Below are 24,351 nucleotides of genomic sequence, written 5' to 3'. Positions count from 1 at the left end.
AAGGATCACACTCATATTCTTAGAAACATCACAACTACTACAACTCTGTGACAACTTTCTACATCATACATTAAGTGTCTTACGTGAGGATGTTCTTGATGACCGAGACGGCAGCATCTTCAGATTGTAGCTTGGCTGCTTTAAGTGCTGCTGTAGTAGTAGATGTCATGGGTGTCTGAGCTATAGCTGTACCAGATGTCTGTTGGCTTCCTACTCCCTGCTGCTGCTGCTGCTCACTTGTAAATACAACCTAATATGAGATTGGGTGCATAGTGATCATTAACCAAAGAAGTATTAATAATAATAATAATAATATAGGATTTCTATAGCGTATGGCTCCACCTTGATAGGTGCTCAAGGCGCTCCTATATTACCCCGGCTAAGCTAGTCTACCGATTCTGGTGCGCACAGCTTTTTGAGGAATTACTTCCTGCCGGTACCCATTTACCTCACCTGCGTCGAATGCCGCACAGTGTGGGTCAATTTCTTGCTGAAGGAAAACACACTATGGCTAGGATTCGAACTCATGACCCTCTGTTTGAAAGGCGAGTGTCAGAACCACTAGATCACGACCCACAAACACAGGTACACAGCTTTAAAAAAAGTAAAGATTATTCTGCTTTGGTTCTGCAAATTGGCAACAGTCTTTTATAATCATTTTCATTCTTTGAAACATGTTAAAAAAAAATCTCCTGACATCATTCAGCATGACTCACGATATTGTATAGAGTCATGACATCATAATGCAATCTTAGGCAAGTAAAGACCACCTAGTCTAATGAAAATAACCTGATTTAAACTCACCTTTGGAGTTGTGTTTTGATTGCCTCTGGAGGATGGAGCTAGGTTAGCTGGAGGAGCATTCAACAACAGGTGTTTAGCACAGTTTAGGTATTGAGCTCTCTCATCAAATGCTTGGAAGATAGATGGTAACGTCTCAAGTAGCTCACCAGGGGTTATTTGCTGTAGAAAATAAGCACAGGTAATAAATCTTTCGAAAAATGACACAAAAATCAATGCAACAGATTCTGACTGAGTAGCATATGGAAAGCTCCTCTATACTCTTCATTTCTTTCATATCATCACTGTATAAAAATATTGGTTGTTTAAGGTAAATAGTGGTGACTTTTTACCCAATTGCTAAGAAAGCATGAACGCTTGATAGCAATGAAATTACTCATGAACCAATAAATTCACAAATGCAAGTTACTCATGACATGACAATAGCCAAGTACAAATGAAAATGTAAATTGTATTTTTTTAATCAAATATTGTTTATATTGTTTATAAACAAATATATTTATAAATATATATTCTTTTCAAAAAAAGGTTTTATCATTGATTGAATGAACATTGTTTTAACCATTTAACCGTGCCTGACAAAAACTAATCTGATTAAAGCCAACCTCTTTGTAGAGATTCTACATTAAAGAGTCTTATAAGACTTTGAGCCTGTATATGCTTGTCATGATTAGACCTTGGATACGTGAAGGCCACCTAGCTCGATGGAAAAATAATCTGATTTATACTCCCCTCTTTATCTAGATTAGGATTTTCTCATGGATCTACTTTAGTTTCTAGTTTGTTGAGGAGTCTCATAAAACTCTGAACCTTTATATGATTGATAAGATATTGGGTAAGTAAAGGCCACCTAGCCTGATGAAAAATAATTTGAGATAAACTCACCTCTTTGTCTAGATTGGGTCTTTCACAGGCATCTACTCTAGTTTCTAGTTTGTTAAGGAGTCTCATAAGGCTCTGTGCTTGTGTATTACTCTGTGCCACCTCTCCTTTGATCTTAACCTGTGTGTTGTTTAGCCATCTACTCAGCTTCTCAATGAATGTCAGATCAAACAGGTGACTCTTAAATCTAAACCAAAAATCATTCAAAAGGTGTAACAGTCTTATTCTTGAATAAACAATTGACAGCAAGTAAAACTCTTATTCTAATATTTGATATCAATGATTCAATGGTAACTATGAGATCTTGCAGAAATCTGAAATACTAGTACACAAACGAAAATTGCATGAAAGTCTAGATCATATGCACTAATACTTTTTTATAAAAAAAAAATATATACAATCACCTTTACTCATTCTTTGGACTATTTTGTCCTATTTGATCAAAATAATCTGACATGAATATAATTAATTCAAACTAAATTGAATAGAGTATAATACAACATATTAACATTATAATAAATGAAATCCTCCTTGAAACTATTATTTTTACAAGGCATTTTCCTATGTGAACCAATGCATTTATGTGTATGCCATAGATCATTGGATGATATGAGGTTTCCAAAACACCCTTACAAAACCTGCCTCCATTGCCTGCTGAGGTGACCATGAGAATTATTTATAACCAGAGTATGATCTCTTGATTTACCTATCCTCAAACTTTCCAGCTATAGTAGTAGCTTGTGCCAATCTCCTTGCTTCCATTCCTTCTAAATCAGCCATCACAAATCCTTCAGCCGAATCTATCTTTGTCGCTAACTTTTCTAATTTCTTCTTATAAGCTTCTACCTCCTCGGGAGAGAAGTTACCACCATCAGAAAATAATCTAGAGAAGGTAATGAATTGTAAATAAAAAGATGTTCAGAACCACAAATCTTAAAACAGTGCAGAGTACAGACATCATCAAAGCTTTCCAACTTCCACATTTCACAAGCAATACAAGAATAAACAGAGAAACATAAATAAAAGGGATTTTCTTTTATAAGCACAAGGCACTAAGCGATAGTTAACCGTTATTTTCTGGCATGAAAAAAAAATTAAAGCTCAGAATATTTTGTGTCGTTTTTCCCCTTTGGCTTCTATTTTCTGTTTGATTTTGTCATCTTTTTATCATGGCATTGAAAAGGTACTTGAGAAATGCATATCAAATAGCACTGAGTATGATTTCACTCGAGGCTTGAAGCTGAAGACGACTCAAATGTTTTTCTATACATCTAAAATGATGGTGCTCCCTATAATTTAATAAGCATATGTTCTTCACAGAGGGCCAAATCTATGAACCTCATAATGATTATACAGAATCTATGAACCAAGCGTTTGGATGTCCCATGTTTGGTGGTTTAGCTACAGCACTAAATTCTTTGCATACAGGTGTCTTGAGAAGAAATGATCAGGCTAACTTACTTGAAAGACTTGATGAACCTTGCATTGGATTCCCTAAGCATCTGCAGTGTATCATCAAGGTATGTCCTGAACTGCCTCAAAGAAGCCCTGATGACATCCATATGAGACTCAACCTTGGTGTTCACTTGGTGAGATAGAGATACCAAACTGTACCAAAGACAATTTGAAATAAACATTTAAAAAAAGGTGGACAAGAAAAGGCTTGAACCTAGCTGTAAACAAGGATTTACAAAGTATTATCAAGTTAAGATCTGAACTGCCTCAAAGAAGCCTTGATGACATCCAGCCCTTGAGAGCATTTCATTACAATTTGTTGTCAAACAAGTTGTCAGATCTGATACATTGCCTTGATTTTGATAGGCTGAGAGGCACCTTTACTGTGATAACTGTCGGATAAAACAAATTATCAACTAAAATTTCTGACAAGTCCTTTTATAAAATGATCCCAATGAGTTTGTAGAGCAACATCTAGTTTCCTAATCAGGGGTCTGATTACAAAAAAGTTGATTAGCTTTAGAAATTGCCTCTTGATTTTTACTCACTCTGCTGATCTAGAGGCATTCACAAAGACATTCTCCATGGTATCAATCTCTTGCTTGAACTTCTCCACGACGCCGTCATGCTCTTTCTGCATCGTAGCAAACCGCTGCTTGACCTCTGACAGAGCGCAAGACACACCCTTAGAATGCTTGCTGACCCGTTCCTGATGAAGCAGAAGTTCCGCTGCTCGGACGTTGTGTATGTCAAGCTCTGTGCGCTGTGAACGGGGCTCGTGAAGATGGAGCCTCAGGTCTAACTCACTCTTTAGCTCCTCAGTCTGAGTTAATGATTGAAATATGATAATGATAAATAATGATTTATAATGCACAAAATCCATTCAGCAAAGTGCTCAAGGCATGATAATAGAAAGAAAGAATATAAAAATACAACACAAAGTAGATGACCACAATCAAAGATAATTGAGATTAGGAAGCAGAGGCGAGTCTTCAGGGTATATTTTCATGTACCAAAAGAAGCATAGTCTCATAAAAACCAATAGATGTATATGATAGACAATCATAAATGTAGAATCAATTTTCAGAAGACAATTATGCATGTACAAGACATGTAAATCATTTTCGTTTTAATCTATACTGTGAGTACGTCACAAAGTGATTGTGTATGAGTGCTCACTATAGCAAACCAATGCGGACTGGAAATTTAGGAGTTTGAGGTCAATTCATGAAGAAGATCTATTCTCTATGGGAATTACTGGCGTAGACACAGGGGCCACCTGTTTCTGTGTATATGGATGGACCTGACAGGAAAGTTGATTTACCTTAGCAGCAACTACACTGTGTGCCCTCTCTACAGCATAGACCTTCCATTCCTCAAGGTGCTCCAGAAAGGACATCCTCATTCTATAGAGAGAGAAAGACGATGCAGTGGCCATATTATTAAAATAAGGGAAATATAGATTTGAATAAAAAAATAAACTGATTCTGTTAAACCAAGGTTAGAGGTACTGGTCAAAAGGACGATAATTGATCTTAGGCTCTGAAAGGTTTCAGGCACATACCAATGTAACCTTTGGCTGAAACATTGACTTGCCAGAGTAGGCCTTTCCTTGGAGAGTGGGTTACCTTACATTATTCACAACAAAAACAATGCAATAAGAATATTAACTCTCTTTTCTCAGAAAAATATTTGAACTATGATCATGTTAGATCAGTTGTTAGACAGGAGTAAATGAACAAAGGTTATGTAATAGAACAAATCTCCATACGTTTTTCTTAGATTGTTGAGCGTTTCTTGCGGGATGGTGACGTTGACTAGATATACCGGACGACCCTCCTCAGACACCGCCTGACCTTCATTCTGGTCCCCATCCGATGTGATCCCATGCTCCCCTGCAACCGTCAGGACATAGAAGTTGGTACCATTGGATGTGAGGAGCACCTCGGTGACAATAGGAGGTTCCTGGCTGGGGGCTGGAGACGACGAGGGGCTGTCTCGTGAACGACTGGAAGACCCCTGCATTTAGTAATAGGGAAGTAGACACGAACCTTTAGCAGCACACTGAGTATGCCAGACAGGAATACCAGTTGGATGGAATTGTTCATATGAATGAAAATGATTTAGTAGATAGTTTGCTACACAAAAACCTATATTATATAAAAATCAATTCCCAACTTAAAAAGAAAATGATATGAAATTGATATTTTGAATGTTTAAACCATGCAAAATGAATCACTATGAATGTTAGAGCAGCGCTGCTAGAAAAGTAACTAATATTTCAGATTTGACGAGAAATTTGATTTATATCACTTCCCACCAAAAAGAATGATTTAATCTCTTGACCTCCTCAGGTACATCTCACATGACAAATCTTCATCATCATTATGATATCACAATATCACAATGCTATAGAATATGGTATAGAACATTTAAAATGATGCAAAACATGTAATCCACTAAACACTGGCAACTCTCAGGCCCCATAAGTCAAAGCTTAACGCTTAATCATTGGACTTTTAATTAAGTAATTGGATTTTTACATTGATAATCATTTGCAATCAAGCTTGAAAATCATTTGTGTGATCAACTACAATGATTTGTACTATGGGCCCATAATCACACAACAGGCTAAATGAATAATATTGTAACAATAGCCTTTGATAGGAGATTTATATTGCACTGCAAACTACATGGTGACAGCAAGTACAAATTTCTGATGCATGCATGAGATACTACAAACAAGTTTGAATGTTAGTAATCTTAAAAAGTGATGAAAATAACATTGCACTATTGATAGGCCTGCTTTTTTTCTTCTTTTTTTTGGCAGGTGCAGATGAAGCATGATGAGAGACAATACTTTGGGAGGGCCTTCAATTGTGTAAAAAATACCTCCCATGAAATGGTAATTTAACTACTCTGGCAGGAACCATCAATATTTCAATCGATTTATAAAGGAAACTCACCCTCATTTTAGGGTCTGATGTCAGAACAGTCTTTCTCAGACTTGAATCCCTTATACTTGTACCAAACTTGTTTGAAGACTAGACATGATAGAAAATAGAGGATAGGCAAGAGATCTAACACACAATGTGAAAGGATTATTAAGAACAAGCATCTATATCACACAACAGCAGAATGATTATAATTAAAGACATAAATGCCAAGAGTGGAAAGGCAATAGATATAGCACAAAGCATGCAAAGATTATTAGGAACAAGCATATACAAGAGCAGAATCATTATAATCAAAAGACAGGAATGAGAGCTAACCAATAAAATAATCATACATTTTGTACATCTGACTCCCTTTTTTTATTTGTTCATTCTTACTATTCATAGACAGCACTTCATGGAAGTATGTGAAAGTGTTTAAATGAAATACAAAGAAAATCACCATCAGAGAGTTCAGAGAAATTGATGGGTATGAGTGCATTAGTTCTTCACAGCAGTTTTCCACACACTCACAGCACTGAGGATTAGCTAGGGTAACATACCAGTTTAGTAGACTGGGAGGTGTCTGGTTGACTGCCTGCTTCACTTCCCGCTTGGCTGCCTGCCTGGGAATCAGCTCGACTACCCGCCGGGCTGCTGGTCTCTCTAACGCCCTGGCTACTAGTCCTGCTCTCAGCCCTACTCCCTGCCCTAGAGGACTTTGGAGAATCAGATTGACTCTTGATGCTGCTTGCCTGTTCTTCTTGTAATTTCTTACTTTCTGCCTGTTTCTCCTGAGTAAAAGATAATTCATATAATTTTTGTGTGGTGCATCATTGCCCAGTGGATTAGTCTCCAGCTTTGACCCCCAGAAAACTTCTATTGGACCATCAAAAATATTCTATTGGACCACCAGAAAACTTCTATTGGACCATCAAAAATATTCTATTTGACCCACAGGAAACTTCTATTGGACCCACAGAAAAATTCTATTGGACCAACAGGAAACTTCTATTGGACCATCAAAAATATTCTATTGGACCAACAGGAAACTTCTATTGGACCAACAGGAAACTTCTATTGGACCATTAAAAATATTCTATTGGACCAACAGAAAACCTCTATTGGACCATCAAAAATATTTTATTAGACCCACAGGAAACTTCTATTGGACCCCCAGGAAACTTCTATTGGACCATCAAAAATATTCTATTAGACCCACAGGAAACTTCTATTGGACCATCAAAAATATTCTATTAGACCCACAGGAAACTTCTATTGGACCATCAAAAATATTCTATTGGACCAACAGAAAACCTCTATTGGACCATCAAAAATATTCTATTAGACCCACAGGAAACTTCTATTGGACCCACAGAAAACTTCTATTGGACCATCAAAACTATTCTATTAGACCCACAGGAAACTTCTATTGGACCCACAGAAAACTTCTATTGGACCATCAAAAATATTCTATTGGACCAACAGAAAACTTCTATTGGACCATCAAAAATATTCTATTAGACCCACAGGAAACTTCTATTGGACCCACAGAAAAATTCTATTGGACCAACAGAAAACTTCTATTGGACCAACAGAATAATTCTATTGGACCAACAGAAAATCTCTATTGGACCATCAAAAATATTCTATTGGACCCACAGGAAACTTCTATTGGACCATCAAAAATATTCTATTGGACCAACAGAAAACTTCTATTGGACCATCAAAAATATTCTATTGGACCAACAGAAAACCTCTATTGGACCATCAAAAATATTTTATTAGACCCACAGGAAACTTCTATTGGACCCACAGAAAACTTCTATTGGACCATCAAAAATATTCTATTGGACCAACAGAAAACTTCTATTGGACCATCAAAAATATTCTATTGGACCCACAGGAAACTTCTATTGGACCCACAGAAAAATTCTATTGGACCAACAGAAAACTTCTATTGGACCATCAAAAATATTCTATTGGACCAACAGAAAACTTCTATTGGACCATCAAAAAATATTCTATTGGACCAACAGAAAACCTCTATTGGACCATCAAAAATATTCTATTAGACCCACAGGAAACTTCTATTGGACCCACAGAATAATTCTATTTGACCAACAAAAACTTCTATTGGACAATCAAAAATATTCTATTAGACCCACAGGAAACTTCTATTGGTCCCACAGAATAATTCTATTGGACCAACAGAAAACCTCTATTGGACCATCAAAAATATTCTATTAGACCCACAGGAAACTTCTATTGGACCCACAGAATAAATCTATTGGACCAACAGAAAACCTCTATTGGACCAACAGAAAACTTCTATTGGACCATCAAAAATATTCTATTGGACCAACAGAAAACTTCTATTGGACCATCAAAAATATTATATTAGACCCACAGGAAACTTCTCTATTGGACCATCAAAAACATTCTATTAGACCCACAGGAAACTTCTATTTGACCCACAGAATACTTCTATTGGACCCACAGAAAACTTCTATTGGACCATCAAAAATATTCTATTAGACCCACAGGAAACTTCTATTGGACCCACAGAATAAATCTATTGGACCAACAGAAAACCTCTATTGGACCATCAAAAATATTCTATTAGACCCACAGGAAACTTCTAATGGACCATCAAAAATATCATTAACATACCTTGATGTGGGCATAAAGTTTTACCTATAAAAACTTGTTGGAATAACAAAATAATAGAATATAGATTCTACAATCAAGTCCCACTGTAAAAAGGTGCTTGAGACCAAGCCAATTATCTTCTTATTCTCATCATATATTTCAGACAGATGTTTATAATTGGTACCAGAAGAATTGGCTTGTTTTATTGAAATCCTGTCATACATCCCTACTCATTATATTGGGAGTTACCTAAAGGATAACTTACACAACTTTCACTCAAAACTTTACAAATGACCGGTGATGTTATCTCATGCTGAATAAGATGCCCCAAAAGAGAATTTCTTTTAACCCTAATCAAGCTTTGATAAAAAATGAATTTTCTAGTTAGATACCTGCTACTGGAACCACGCGATTAGTGTATAAAGCAATTTGGAATGACAGAATTCAGTAGTTAACAGATTAACCAATCGCTTACTGGAACTGGGCAATCCCTGTACAAAGCCAATAGGAATGACAGAACTAAGTAGAGATAGGGTTTCCCCATCACCTACTAGAACAAAGCAAATAGGAATGACAACATTCTGTAGTCAACAGATTAACCTATCGCCTTCTGGAACAGAGTGATCCTTGTATGAAGTCAATGGGAATTATCACAATATAGTGCTCAATGGGTTAATACAAAACTCACCAAGGGATTAATTCTATCGACCCCGAAGAAGATGCAGAGCGTGTCATCATAGCGTTGTAGCTCTTCTTGTACCATACTAGGATAGCCTTGGACTATCATCTCCTGGTCTTCATAGAAATTAAGATAGCTAGGAGAAAACAACACATAGGATATGATGAGAAGGAACTATGATTGTACATTTCAACTGTGGGGGGGGTAAAAAGTAATGTAAACTTTAGTAATCTTTCATGCTATGAAAATCTGAAAATACAATGTTGTTGACAGAAAGAAAATAATATCCTCATGATCGTATACTAAATATCTGAATTGCATTAACGGTAGCTCCTATGGAAACTGAATTCAGCAGCCAATCAAAATTATCATTATTATCATTATAAACCATGAATATGACCAAATGTGACTTACCTATCTTGAATCTTCAGAAGCATTTGATGTGCCTTATCCATGGTTGTTTTAAGAGCTTCTTCGCTACTTTCCTGTCTCAATCTATCCATCAAGATATCAAGATTAGCTTCCATGTCCTGCAAAAAGAATTTTTTAAATTTATTTCATAAAAATAGGGTCACTGACTCTCATGCCATGAAAGCATTCCCTACTTCAACTTCTTACTGTCCTGAGCATTCTTGTCCAGAACAACCTTCTTCATTTCTTTCTTCTTCATAACTTGTCTATGTAATCTTTGATCTTCTTTCCCCTCTTATGCCATCCACTTCCAGATCCCATGCTCTTTTCACACATTCATCATCTTCCTTCTTTCACATGTGGCCTATCTATCTCAAGCTAATTCTCTTTACCACTTTCACAATGGTTACTTCTAAGCCTAATCTTATCCATGAGCTCACTTGTATTCTTTTTACCTGATATTTTAACAACAAATATTTATTGTATTATGGCTACATCTATTCTCTTCAAGATACCGTCTTCTACGATCTTCACATTCCATCTTTCTGAGCTATATACCATCGCTTTTCTGACATCAATAAAGAATCTGTTTTTAAAAAATCTCAAAATCTTGACCAACCTGGTTGAGATTGTCATGTTTCCTGCGACACTCTTCAAGTTGTTCCTGTAGCTGGCGCTCTTTCTTAGCAAGGTTGATTTCATGGACGTCCCAGAGGTGAGCCGCACCCTGGGTGAATTTGAAGAGTGATCTGAGTTCCTGGGCATGACGCTCTGCTAACCTCTCAAGGGAGAGCTAGGGTGTTAGAAAATAAAAGGTGACTTGGAAATTAGACTTTGATTGATCAGAATCTTAATATCAACATTCATGTGATGGGTAATTAGATAAGGCTGTTAATAGGATAAATCATTCCTATCATCATCACTATTTTTCTCTTCATCTTCATCATTGCTATCAATATCATCACAACTGGTATATATTGATATTACTATCAAAATGATTTTCATTACTCTTATCATCACCACAATGAACTGCAATTTTTTTATCACAATCAATATTTGACAACATCAACATCATTACAGTTGGCAACATCAAAATCAATTTCATTATCACTGTCATCATCATTTTATCATTCTTGTGTTCATATCATTTATGAGCAGTTGAGTAAATATCACTCATACCGCCATCAGCAATATCAAACACACATATCGAACAATGAATGTAGAATTTCTAAAGCCCATAGTCGCAACTTACATCCATTTCTTCTAGAGCCTTCTCAAACGAGACTTGACGTCGACCGACTTCTGGTAGAATCCGTTCCTCTGTGACCTCCACAACCTTTTCCTCAGTACAGACCCCAGCATCCAAGAGTTCACTCTAAAAATAAATGATTTTAATAAGTAAAGCTCATGAGTATTTTCCATTACAAGGCAACTTGTCAAAAGTCAGAGCAATGTTTTTTTCCTGCAGGAATCTTGCAAAGCACTGATTACTACTAATCCAAACATTCAATTACTAGTTAAAAATTCAAAACAAAGAATGGGAAATGCAGGAAAACCACAATTAAAAGACAAATAGCGCCTTTATAGCGAAAATAAAAAAAGATTCAACAGACTTTTGATAAACCAACATCCTCTCTTTCTCCTCTTCCATCTTTGTCTTTCCCATCATCCTTCTCCCTAAATTCCTCTCCATATTTTTTTTCATGATTATGATCAAGAATACGCTTACAATCATCCTTACCTGAAAACTTTCCACCATATCCAAGCATTCCTTGCAGACCTGTTCATATTCTGTATGTAACTCATCAAGGTAAGTCACATGAACCTGCTCAATACGTTGGCAAGAATTCACAATCTCTTTATTCCACTGGTATGCTGCAGTCTTGGTCGATCTTGGAGGCTTCATTTCACTACCAAATGCAAAAAAACAAACAAACCCAAAACATGTTTAGCATTAGCTTTGTGTGTGCGTGACTGAGTTTTCAGAAGTGTATCAACAGATAATTTATGTTTATGTCTGACATTTGTATGCAGTGCACATGCTTCTGAGCAACAGCTTTTTATTATGCCTTCATCACCCAGCATGTAGCACTGTTAGATCTGTTTATTTTATTGGTTCATGTTATGTTAATGTTATCAATGTTTGAAGAACATATTTTTACATAACAATTATTCATGTCAGGGGACAGACCTTTCACTTCCAAATGTTATTTCATGAAAACTTCCGGCTCTGACTGATTGGCCAGCTCTGACTATTCCAGTGAAATCCTTGGTATGACATTTTTACAGTGCTGCCAACTTTCCTGAAACGATCCCCACTGAACATTTTTTTTGGGCCTTCAATGTTGTTTGAATTAGTTTATAAGCTCAACCTTTAGCTGAATTAGAAGGACATAGTGACCTACTCAACTCAAAACAGCTAGAAGATCTGACTGGAACACGTTCTTGGAAGCTGAAACAGATTCTTCTTTTTAATGCTAATCAATTATTGACTTTTAAAAGTAATTTTTTAAACACTCATTTCAATGCAAAGTTTGATATTTCATTACAATTTTAGGAAATTCAATCCCGAGTTGTTAAAACACTAGGAAATGTTGGGTTATGCTACATGTTCTGACTACCTTTTACTGACTTCAGAAATCAGGCATTCCTTTCAAAATGTTTGATCTCAATGGCAACTTGCAGAATTCATGATAATTAAACCCTTTCAAAACTAAAGTAGCATCTTAATGATTAACTCTCGAATTATTATAAAGACTTACTTGAGTTTTGCTAAGATTTCCAGTCTTTCAACATTTAGTTGAACTTGTTCATGGTGCAGCTTTTCCAAAAGTACATTGACCTTAGAAGGGTTTACAATACGATCACTCTGCATAAAGTCCCTGTAGTAATACAAAATCAGAAGTACATATACAGTCATTTCAAAATCAAACAATTTACTTTTCAGTTCTCTTTAACAAATAAGTTGGAAGACAAAAAAAATTATCTCAGAACAGGAGGAGGTACTGTTAGGGGTTTGGGACAGTCTAACAATAACAACAAAATCCACCCCGTTTCTATAGTAATAATGGCTTCACTTTTACTGATTTCATTCCGAGTGCATGTCAAAAAGCTTCAGTATAACCCTTTTCAATGCTATTTTCATTGACTTCACTTTGCCGAATTAATCTCTTTTTCTCACTGATAAAATTACAAGGAAAAAAGTAGTAATAGAACTTCCTAAGTCCTATATTTATCATTTGCAAACAGAGCTACCCTCAGCCCAGTATTATACCTTTAACATAAAGAAACTCTACAAGAGATTGGGTAGTCAGCATAAAGAGACTTCAGCAGATGGAAACCTCATCTTTTGCTCTAGATTTTCTCAACATACATGCATCAAATTACACAAAAACTGTGAAGGCATATGTGCTTTGTTATATTATATGACAATACTTTTGAACTATTTAGATACATTGTTTGCAAATTCTACAAAAAACCTGTCTTGTCCGGACAAACATAGCTGTCGTGTCACAGAACAACTGGGTATACTCACAAGAATTTATTGACAGCAATCTCAATGTTGAGCTTGCGCCAGTCGGCCAGCCTATCTTCCCAGATCCCTCTATGGTTCTTGTCGCGTTCAATGTCAGTCTTCATTAACCTAGCATGTAGATCTGTGTAAGCTCTTCTGTTTATGAGCAGTGTCTGATTGATCACAGTAGATTCCTTCTCAATCAATCTCTGGACGTCAGGGGGCATTAGATAGGCAATGCCTTCCATCTTCTTGGCGTATGTCTTTAGGATGTCTTTCAGCTGAAATCAAAATCATTTGATTCATTTCATTTCAATTTAACCTTCTCAATCATCTATTACATTATAAGAGGAAAACATTGAAACAGATCATATAACAGATTAAAAAATACAACAAAAAAAGAGTGTGACGTCATTGACTCACACTTTTGCTCACCAAATATGAAATACATAAACTGTTTTTTTTTCCTCTCTTCAAATTAAGGACAAATGAACTTCTGGGGACCGTTTCATCAACATATTTGTCCGACAAGTTGTCAGATCTGACATCTTTCCCTGACTCTGATTGACTGTGAGGCACTGTTACTATGGTAACTGTCGGATAAAATGGTACTTGTCGGATAAGACGTCTGACAAGTCCTTTCATGAAACGCTCCCCGTAATGTCATATGGTTCTTTTCTCTTCTCTTTCAATTCAAATCAACTTGTTGGTGGGCCTTCGCTTTGTAGCGCAAGGACTTAACAGAGGCCCCCCCCCTCTGTTAAATAAATGTTTATACACACCTTGGCTAGCCTATCGTCTTCTAATGAAGTCAGAGTTGCATCCATTTCATTGATAAACTCCCTTCTTATCCATGCTTGTTCTTCTATCTGTGCCCATAGACTCACCAACTCAGATAGACTATAATCTTTCAGTTCCTGTCAAAATCAAACATGGTTGTTTGTCTTTCAATTTCTACCATGCTATATTGAAACGTCACAATATCAACTGGGTCTCATATAGATCTCATGCATATTGCATCATAATGTCATAGCGCCCTCCTTCAGAGGATATAGGAAAATGCATAAACGGAGTTGTCAGAGATGCGCCAGCTGCATATCACCAACACATGCAAGGGTATGGCTTCAGCCTCTAAGATGGCTGTGCAGAGATGTCAAGGTCTAATCAACAAAGCAAACTATAATTGCGATTTGCAATCTATGATTGCTTAGTAAAGAAGATTTGCTGATAAATTCTTCGATTTGAAATTGATATTTAATCAATTACATCTAATGGTCAGACTGGGCTCAGGTTTTGCATCCATGCATCTGTGATTATAAAAATGTTTCTACTCTAAAAGGCATAATTATTTTTAAACTATTATTTTGTGGATTCATTCGCTGAACCAGTGAACTAAAAGACAAATATAAAAGCATTTCTTAGTGTGTCTGTCCAGTTCCACTTTCCATTGGTGATTGACCATGTGATCTTCAAAAACCTGACCCAAATTATAAACCTCAATTTTTATTCATATTATTAATTTCATTCCATTCATTTAGTAACATCACTATCAATATTGTTATCATTACTATCACAACAGACAAACTGAGGGGATGGCAAAAATAATAAGGTCATGAGATTATCAAACATATTTATCAAAAAAATAATAATGAAAAAAATATACCAACTTACATCATCATCAGCTATCCGTGCAAGCATCTTCTCAATTTCTGCAGATGATACAAAATTAAATGGAAACAAAGGTAATTCAAAACCATGCAAATCCATTTTGTGTTACAGCATTGTTGATTATACACAAAGAGATACTACATACCTGTCATACCATCATGTGAAATTTTCCCCCTACTTTTGACCAAGTTTAATCCATCCTTTAAGCCTAGCAAGCACACAGGATACAACAACACTGGAACAGTTTTCATCATAGCCATTCCACTTATACTGATAAAAATGCATTCTGTACGTAAATTCTGTTGCAGAATAATGTTGAACCTTGTTTTGCTAAGTGTCTGAACAAGGGGGCTGGCCCTTTCATAAACAGTTTAAACTATATGGTAACATTGCCATTATTATAACCACCATGGATTTTGATTAGTTGCTAAACCCTGTTACCATAGTTGTAACTCTTAATGAAACAGGCCCCTGGCCTTCAGTTTGAAACAAAAAATAAGTGACTAAAATTGAAGCTAGTGTAAAAATCCTTACCTTTATCATTGTCATCAAGTTTCTTGATCAGAAGTTCACCACTGGCTGCTATCTTAGGCTCAATATCCTTGGAAATATAGGAGAATTAAAACATGGTTAAAACACGGTTATAAAGGTGAGTTGAAGTTCATGTGTAAATGTATTTGGCAGACATCTACACTAAATGGGCCAGGTCTCTGTTAGTCCCAATGGAAGACAAGTATTCAATAAACTAAAAATGTTAATTCAATAAACATTGATTATTATTTTGTTGTTGTTGTAAATGGCAAAACAGATAAAGAAAATATTCTGAAAACTGAAGCGATTGAAACTCAACTTATATTTGTACAGGGTGTCTTTGTCCTGAGTGACTAATTCATAATCATTATTATCTTGCTTAGAAATATACTTAACTAATTCTTTATATTCATTATGGTTGTAAACTTTATTTTTATGAAGTGATGTCCTGTTTCTTCTTTTTTTAAAGTCAAACACATATAGAAGAAAAAATAAATTTTCAAATGTTGCTTATCATCAAAAGATTGAATTGACAATACAGTGACAATCAAAATAATCTCTAAGTTTGGTTTAGATTTGTACCTTTTGTTCAGATTTTAAAATCAGTATTCACTTTGGATGGTGTTACATTATATCTACAATTGTTTTTTTTTCAAACCAGATGGAAAGATTTTAAAGATATAATTACAGTCCGACCTATCTTATCCGGCCTCCCCTTATCCGGATCCTACTATTATTTGGACACACACTTGCCGAGAATTTTTTTTTTTAAATATAGCACATGTACGATATGTTGGAAAATGAGATTTCAATATAAAATCATAATTCCTATGCAAACTCACTTTGATTACATACATTTTTCCAATAAAGTCTAACTACAACAGTGTTTTTACAGAAAGTGCCATCTATTATGTTTGAGCCTACAGTACAACAATGGTTGACTTTGCGAAGCTGCGATGCCTGCCACAATAATCCAATTTTCAAACTTAGTTTCATTAAATCATTCTCTTTCTTTTGAGGTACCGTGTGCTTGATGTATTCCTCAATCATTTCAGCAGGTAAATTTAATTTTATTTCCATTAAAAAAATGCCTATGATTTGCACTGACATTGCAGTGAATATTGTCTGCATACGCCCGTACAAAATATTATGTGTAGCTACCATGGGGGGGGAGCTGCGTGTATTTAATATTGGGTCTCCCAGATCCGGATAAATCCCTAACCTGGATTGGTGCTGGTCCCAACGTACCCGGATAAGAGAGGTCAGACTTTTTTGTCGATTTGAGAAAAAAAAAGCTCTGAACCTGCGGGGGAAGGGGTATGTGCCATTCAAGGAAGGTTGATAGACTACTTACATTTGAAATGATTGTGAATTCATGATGTAGATCTTCAGTAGCCTCATCATGTCTAACTCTCCTACTCTCTGCTAATCTCTCTATGATATCTGATCCAAGTTTCTCAGATTCTATTGGTAAAAGGAAGCAAATCATGAATCTGATTGGTCAACTTTATAGGCCGGGAGCAAATTTGTGAGTAAATTCATTTTAAAGCTGATGAGCTTGTTGCTGTCGAGGTGGAAGCAAAAATAAGGTAAGACAAAATTTGTACAAACAATCAGCAGTAAATAAAAGATGCCTACGTTAAATAGATGGTACCTGAGTATTTCATATTACTGACCCTTTCCCCAAGTGTTATCCAGGCTTTAAATGAATACTGTACAAGCCAATAAATTTGTAAAAGAAATTTACATTGCAGTCTCAATGTTCACAAGGAATGACTCAAAAAAATTCACACAATAAAAGCTGAGAGAAAATAACCACTCATTTCGATGAGCCACAGAAAGGTATTTGAAAATGTAAAAAAAAAGACATCCTTAAAGTAGTTCCCACTCACTTATTTCCCTATGAATCTATGAAAGTGTATATACAAACCAATAGTATCAGCAAGTCCTCTGACTTCTCTGGCTGCGATGACTGATTTGGGTTCTTTTGCTTTCCTATCAGCATTTTCAACAGATTGCCTAGAATTACCAAAAGAAAAAAATACAATTCATTCAACTTGTGGGGATGTTTTCTTTCAATGGAGGAAAGAGACTTGACAAAAGGCAAAAACAAAAAAGGTTTCAAAGGTCACTTTGCCCTAGAAAAAAAAGGGTCATCAAAATTCAACTGGGGGGGGGGACTCAGCCCTAATGCCCATCCTTAGGTATCCCTCTCCTAATTAATGTCTTTATTTACATACATCACTTTGTGTCTTTTTCTTAAACTATCTTTGATCATGACACCACTCTGGAGTCTCTACTTCTATTAGCAATGTGATGTGCTAGTCTTCCACCAATCTTTGTCTCCTCCATATGTCAATATATCAACTAAATATAAAGATAATTATTCTATTCTTAATTGATTGCACAGCAGTCACAATTGATAACAAATACAGAAAATCACTTTCCCATAAAAAAAGGTATAGGACAATGAGGACCTGTACAAATTTCAAAGATTTGATTTGGAAGATACATCGATAAACATAAAGTACCAAAGAATAACGAACAGGACTGGGGAAGACAATGGGCAGCAGACCTTTATGGGGGGGGAAGAAGAGTGGAATAGAGAAAGATGAATTATAGTGAGGAGAGCAAGGGATGGGAGATAGAGATGAAATCAAATTGAATTTTCTAATAGGAAAATTTTTAAGAGGGGCAATTAAAAGGTCAAAGTTCAAAGGCAATAATGCTAAAGCTGAGGTAATAATAATACCTAAGTCCTTTGGAAGTACATGTACATAGAGATGTTACATCCCAACATAATACTGTATGTGGTACATAATAATTGTTTTTATTATTATTACTATTATTTGCTAGCCCAGGAGACCGTTTCATAAAGCAGTTCATAGTTAAGAGTGACTTTAAGAATGACTGGTGATACTTTCTTGTGGTAAATGATATTCACCATTAAATGTTCATTGGTGATTATTTAGCGCGTAAGAAAGGATCACCAGTCGTTCTTAAAGTCGCTCTTAATTTACGAAAAGCTTAATGAAACATCCACCTGTTCACATCATCAGATTGCAGATGAGAAGATTCTACTCACTTGTAAAGGACAGGGTTTTCAGTTTGCTGGTTGTTTGGCAAACTCTCCATCCAATCTACATCTCTAGAGGGCAGCAGACTCTTACCCATCTCAGCACGGTTCTCATGAACCAAAGGGACAGACAAGGTCTTAGGTTCACATTGTTGGCGAGGGTGATCATTTTGCTCCAGTGTCTTGACTAATTGCACCTAGGTATATGAATGGCATAGTTATATGATGATGTGGTAACAACTTGATTTATCAAGCTGTTTGCCATTTTTAAGACGAAAATCTCAGTTCTCATCAAAATCATCAACCTGTTTTTTTTTTTAATCAATGGTTTGTCATCCTTCAATTTATCGTCACAGATATTTGAGTTCAGTTCGGTGACTGGAATTGCTTTTTTGCATTTCGACATCCTTTTCATCATCATAAACATTGCAGACTACAACTCAAGGAATCTTTTACCAGCATATTTGTACTACTTTACCGAACTGATTTATTAAATCTCCCAGCCAAACTTCATGAAAGCTGTTCTTTATTTCTTTAATGGCATCAATAAAAAGAATTAATTGAAATTGTTATTCTTTGGGATGTGAGTCTATTCTGTTTTCAGTTCAGTTTAATCATCATAACAACAATCTAAACTTGCATAAATTAGTAAATTGCATTTTTACATTAGAGCAACATATGATCAATCAATGAAGAGCTTCCTTACCTGGAAAAATTCAAATATTTTATATTGATATCAATTTCAGTATAAAAATTAGGTAGCAAAACAGTGTACGCTGTAGCATTCTTACCTGGGCATCAAATATTTGTTTGTAGATATGTCCCGAGGGCACGACTCGTACTGCTTTGGTTTCTGCCATCATTTTAATTCCAAGCTGAAAAATAAAGATTATTTTACGCAAATAAATATACCATCATACACCACAAAGAAGTATGCCGGGAAGTACATGTATGGCAGTGAGTCCAAACTTTGCATGTGTCCATACTTCACAGTCGGTCATTATCTCAAAATTTATTCAACATCTTTAAAATCTGAAAAGCTACTTCACATTTTCGTCAATAGTTTTAGTTTACGATCTTGCCGTCAATTTAGTAGCTAACTAGCTATCATTTAAATTGTTTTTTTATAAAATTTGTGAACATGGTGAATATTTTTTAAATGTCCGCAAAGTTTGGACACCCCATCATATACAATCACGGAGGGGGAAATAGAGGATTCTTCCACCCTGCATATTGCATCATGGAAGTGATATCAGCAGCAACGCATTGAAAAATCACACACATAAATATTTTGAACACATTTGCAAGTGCCATCTGTTTAGCATTCATTGCCAATTCTTTCTTTCTACCTTATAGTGCATGCACAATGCCCCCCGCCCCCCCCCAAAAAAAAAAATGGATAGCTATCCGTCACTCTGTGTAACGTGTAGGAGAATTTTCTTTAAATGTAAAAAAATGGTTTAAAAACTCCTTCAAACAGAAGGCTGTCTAACGTTAGTTTGGACTGACATAGACCAAAGCTTCAGTCTCTGTTATGTTGGTTGTTCAGCTGAACTCCGTTGGCTTCACTCACCAAATACAGAGACCGAAGTTCTAGCGCGATCTGTACAGGGACTCATTGGCAATATGATTATGTAGGCTTAAGAATGGATAAAACGGGAAGTGAATTAGCGCAACAGCCATGGTAAGTCACTGTTTTTGTTCCTTTTAACTTGATTTTTCTCTGTTTTTTGGCAATTAATGCCAAGAGGGAATATCAATTTGCATTTTGGTAGCGTATATTTTCAAAATTTTTATTAATTAAAGGCAAAAATTGAAGAGCCCCGACGGGGGATTTTGCATTGCAAGTCCCCTAATGGTGGCTGCACGATAGCGAGCCGTCTGTGTACGAGGAGAAATAAAAAATGTTAAAAACTCCTCGAAACAGACGGCTGCCAGCTGTCTAGGACTGACATAGTTTTGCCTCGGCTTTTTTTTTAAACCAATTTTGCAAAGACTTTACAGTGAAAAAGAGCTTGTTTTTGTTCGGAAAACATTCTATGGTGTGATTTTTCATCTTATTTTGTGATATTTTCTTCTTATCTTGGTACAACCACTGATCTTTAGAATACTTACAACAGATAAGAGTAAGACAATCTGTTCAAATCCGATGGTATACTATCATAGTTTTCACCCATCTACGGACGAAAAAAGGCATGCGTGGGACTGAGACTGAAAATCCGACTCTGGGCGATGCTCGTCACAAGACAAGAATAAATATGGATAGGATAACAATCAATCAGTTTTAAATAACAAAATAACACTTGCCTCCAACTCTTGTCACATAGCAATTCAATCAGTCCATGATTTTAATGAAAAATCCACTGAGAACATAACATTTTCTTATCTTTTTCACACTCTTTTTCATCGAAGCGACGATGTTGCTTGGTTACGAACCAAAATTAGACCGCTGGCCGATTTTGGTGTAACGCCATCAACGTTGAAGATCAGAACAGGGGAGCATTTCATCAACATTTTTGTCTGAGAAGTTGTCAGGTCTGACAACTTTCCTTGATTATGATTGGCTTAATTGGAGGCACTGTTACCGTAGTAACTGCCGGATAAAACCATAGAATTATATATCTCTATGAATAAAACAGTCTTGTCGGATATATCGTCTAATAAGTCCTTTTATGAAATGGTCCCCAGGATAGGGGCTGTATCAAATACAGTACTACCTTGTATTCTATTCTAAGCACTGATCTGTATTATGATCAGTGATTCTGAGCTATATAAGCCACAATATCTTCGAAAATGTTCTACTTTATCTTTAAAAATGAGGCGGGAATGGGGGCAGGGTGACGCTAACTTTCAGCTGGGTAGGGGCGGTCCCTCCTCCCTAAAAATAGAAGGAAAAAAAGAAAAGAAAGAACAAAAAAAGAAACAAAGGTGAATTAAAAAGAAGGAAGGATTAAGGAAGAAAGAAGAAAAAAAGAAAGAATAAAGAAAGAAATAAAACACTTTCCTTATCATAAAATGCGTATCAGATTGGAAACTCACAAAAATTTAGCTCACAATTTGTATGAACTCGCATTATTTATTTAGGAAGATGCGCACCATTTTCATTTCTTCATGATTTAAAGAGGTGTATAGAATAATTGTCTCATTTTACTATATACAGCTCTTGCTATGTGCTCGTTATAATTGTTTCTTTCATACAGATCATGTTTAAGATTAAACGTAAATAATGTCCCGTTTTAATCTTTAGGAGGAGGAGGAGAAGAAGAAGAATGAGGAGAAGAAATTGTAAATTTAAATTATAATGAAAAATCATTATGCACTGTGGTCAGGATAAAGGTTTATTTTATGGGGGAGGGGGGGGGGTAAATGTGTACACTACAATGAGTAAAAACGTTCAAAAGTGAGGGAGGGAATAAACTTATTGAACTAGGAATGTTTTGTTAAAAGTTTTGTGATTTTTACCAACTTATTTGCTATAATCACTGGATGCAAGGATTTTCAGTATCTTAACAGTGAGTGAATATTACTCTTTGCTTCAAGAAATGCTCCTCTGGTCACAAGGGTGTTTCTTTCATTCTGGCGAGCATTTCATGACTTCAATATAACCAGATGAATTTCACTGAAAACTGTGATGAGCTACTGAACTCCTTGCATCTAATTGGCTCAGGACATATTAGTCAGTGAAACCACGGCTGACAAGACTCTTCGCATAACATTTGCTTGGTAGACATTTAACATGCATTTGTAAGAAAATCTGCAAGACATAATAAAGTTTTGAAAATTTATAGGAATAGTAAATGATACCCTGCTTAAAGTTAATCAAATTTTTCAAAATTAGAAAAAAAAAAACATTATATTTAATATTGAAAAAAGGGGACATTTTATGTGCTTGGGTACATCGGATGGAGGACTGCAAGGGAAATTTAGAAAAGCTAATTTCTCACAAGAACATTTATTCCCCTACATCAATGAAACACAAGAGAGGCAAATATGTTAAAGGTCTTATGAGTGATGTTTTATTAAGGTGAAATTAGTACAAAAATATATTTGTAAATTTATCAAACTATTCATAAATTCATAAAAATTATACAGTATATATAAGAGTATTTCTTACACATAATTTAAGATTGCACAATTTGAAAACTCATTTAAAAATGCAATTTCTATGAAATTTCTATGATTTTGATATGATGCATCAGGAATGTATACTATGTACATGTAGTATACCACATTATGTATAACAGTGGCATATCTTGATTAAAAAAAAAATGTTTGCAGAAAATGTTAAAATCGCGACCCTTGAAGCATCTGACCACAATTTCATTAACTCGTGCTTCTTTTATTTCCTTCTCACTTTCATCCTTTTTGTGCCCGCTAAAAAAGTCCCCTACGGATTCGCCCCCCTGACCCCTAAATATGCCACTGACATCTAAACAAATAATACATGTTAATAATGCATTTGATGTAAGGGTAAACACTTTGAAAACATTAATGGAATAAAAAACACGTTAAAGGAGGGGCATATTGCATAATAAAAAGTGAACTAATGGACCCTTATTGCAGGGCCACTCAATATGCTAAACATCTCCATTAACTTAAAGCAAGCTATTAACAGATAAAAATATTATCTATTCATGTAATATGCAAAGAATTCTTTATTCAGGGGAAAGATTATTAGAAATAAATCATCAAGAACATTGCAAGCGAGGGAGCAAAGCAACCAAGCTGATCATGAGGCAATTTTGGTCTACAATTGACATTGAAAAAGTCCAAAACAGGCATTTCTGATTGTTTGATTACAAGTCTTTGAAACAAACCCCTGATGAATAGTTTGAGTCAATTTATCTAAAAGATTTTGCATTAAGAAGAAGAAAAAGGACAACAAGAAGAAAGGCTTGAACAGCAAGGGGTTGCAAACTTTCTTACCGCTCCCTTCATATGGTTTTCAAACCTACTTTTTTCTATCTTGTTCTAAAATCTAATTAAAGACAAGCACAAATACATAGTACTGTTAATAAAATATCACATCTAAATCAATATTTACAGTCAAACTTGATCTAACAATGCACTCATTGCTTGGTGTAATAACATCGTAGATCTTGATCTGTACAGTTACATTAACTGAACTTTGCAACATCATAAAATCTAAGCTGAAAAAAAAGCAATCGCACTGAAGATCATCAACACAGATAAACACATGTATGACAGTGTACAACTATTGCTTTTAAAATGACCGTACATCATGCTCCAATTTCATGTTTGTTTTGCTAATTTCTCAGCAATTACGAACTATGTTCAAGAATTCTTTGGCACACATTTTTTCTTATATACACATACAGACACTTAGGTGGTCATTTTATTGGATTCTGTATGAACATATTTAAAAATCTTTAGCACAACTTGCAATTTATCTCTAACACTTACTGTATCAGAAGTCACTTTAGCACTCTCCAACAATGCAGCATAATTACCCTGGCTTTACCCTAGCAGCTATTACATGCACTGTGTTTCACAGAATGAATTCTTACCAGGTCCTCATTTACTTCACCTGGGCTGATAGCATTTGATTTTGTTTTGCAGAAGGAAATTAATGACTTAGATAGGATTTGAATTTACAACCCTCTGGTTAAAGATGAAGGACAGAAACACTGAACTAATCCAGTGTAAAGCCCTTGAGAGAAATAAAATCTTCCATTCTTTTAAACTAAAACACAAAATATAAATGTAAGGACGGCACGAAATATGAAAT

General features: G+C 35.5%; 1 protein-coding gene across 3 annotated transcripts in view; it reads right to left on the bottom strand.

Moving 5' to 3' along the window:
* Positions 1-21,047, bottom strand: part of LOC121428642 (coiled-coil domain-containing protein 180-like) — a 29,670-nt gene extending 8,623 nt beyond the window's left edge. The window contains exons 1-25 of one of the 3 annotated variants that reach the window (XM_041625408.1): positions 20,910-21,047; positions 19,394-19,477; positions 18,612-18,799; positions 17,457-17,545; positions 16,881-16,990; positions 15,530-15,596; positions 14,999-15,036; positions 14,110-14,244; positions 13,349-13,608; positions 12,576-12,695; positions 11,555-11,723; positions 11,066-11,188; positions 10,433-10,606; positions 9,817-9,932; positions 9,412-9,538; positions 6,635-6,865; positions 6,105-6,182; positions 4,910-5,157; positions 4,463-4,544; positions 3,687-3,961; positions 3,145-3,291; positions 2,390-2,566; positions 1,687-1,870; positions 805-963; positions 84-250 (exon numbers count right to left, since the gene is read on the bottom strand). In XM_041625408.1, coding sequence (XP_041481342.1) covers positions 84-250; positions 805-963; positions 1,687-1,870; positions 2,390-2,566; positions 3,145-3,291; positions 3,687-3,961; positions 4,463-4,544; positions 4,910-5,157; positions 6,105-6,182; positions 6,635-6,865; positions 9,412-9,538; positions 9,817-9,932; positions 10,433-10,606; positions 11,066-11,188; positions 11,555-11,723; positions 12,576-12,695; positions 13,349-13,608; positions 14,110-14,244; positions 14,999-15,036; positions 15,530-15,596; positions 16,881-16,990; positions 17,457-17,545; positions 18,612-18,799; positions 19,394-19,465 — 3,536 coding nt within the window. In that variant the 5' untranslated portion in view covers positions 19,466-19,477; positions 20,910-21,047. Of the gene's footprint in view, positions 1-83; positions 251-804; positions 964-1,686; positions 1,871-2,389; positions 2,567-3,144; positions 3,292-3,686; positions 3,962-4,462; positions 4,545-4,909; positions 5,158-6,104; positions 6,183-6,634; positions 6,866-9,411; positions 9,539-9,816; positions 9,933-10,432; positions 10,607-11,065; positions 11,189-11,554; positions 11,724-12,575; positions 12,696-13,348; positions 13,609-14,109; positions 14,245-14,998; positions 15,037-15,529; positions 15,597-16,880; positions 16,991-17,456; positions 17,546-18,611; positions 18,800-19,393; positions 19,478-20,717; positions 20,883-20,909 lie in introns of those variants that run through there. The other 2 variants (XM_041625410.1, XM_041625411.1) reach the window with 2 other exon arrangements.
* Positions 21,048-24,351: the final 3,304 nt, after the last annotated feature.

Source organism: Lytechinus variegatus, chromosome 15, assembly GCF_018143015.1.
Source record: "Lytechinus variegatus isolate NC3 chromosome 15, Lvar_3.0, whole genome shotgun sequence".
In the NCBI taxonomy this organism is placed as follows: domain Eukaryota; kingdom Metazoa; phylum Echinodermata; class Echinoidea; order Temnopleuroida; family Toxopneustidae; genus Lytechinus; species Lytechinus variegatus.
Note: the sequence above shows the minus strand (reverse complement) of the source record. Positions and strands in the feature narration are given on the sequence as shown.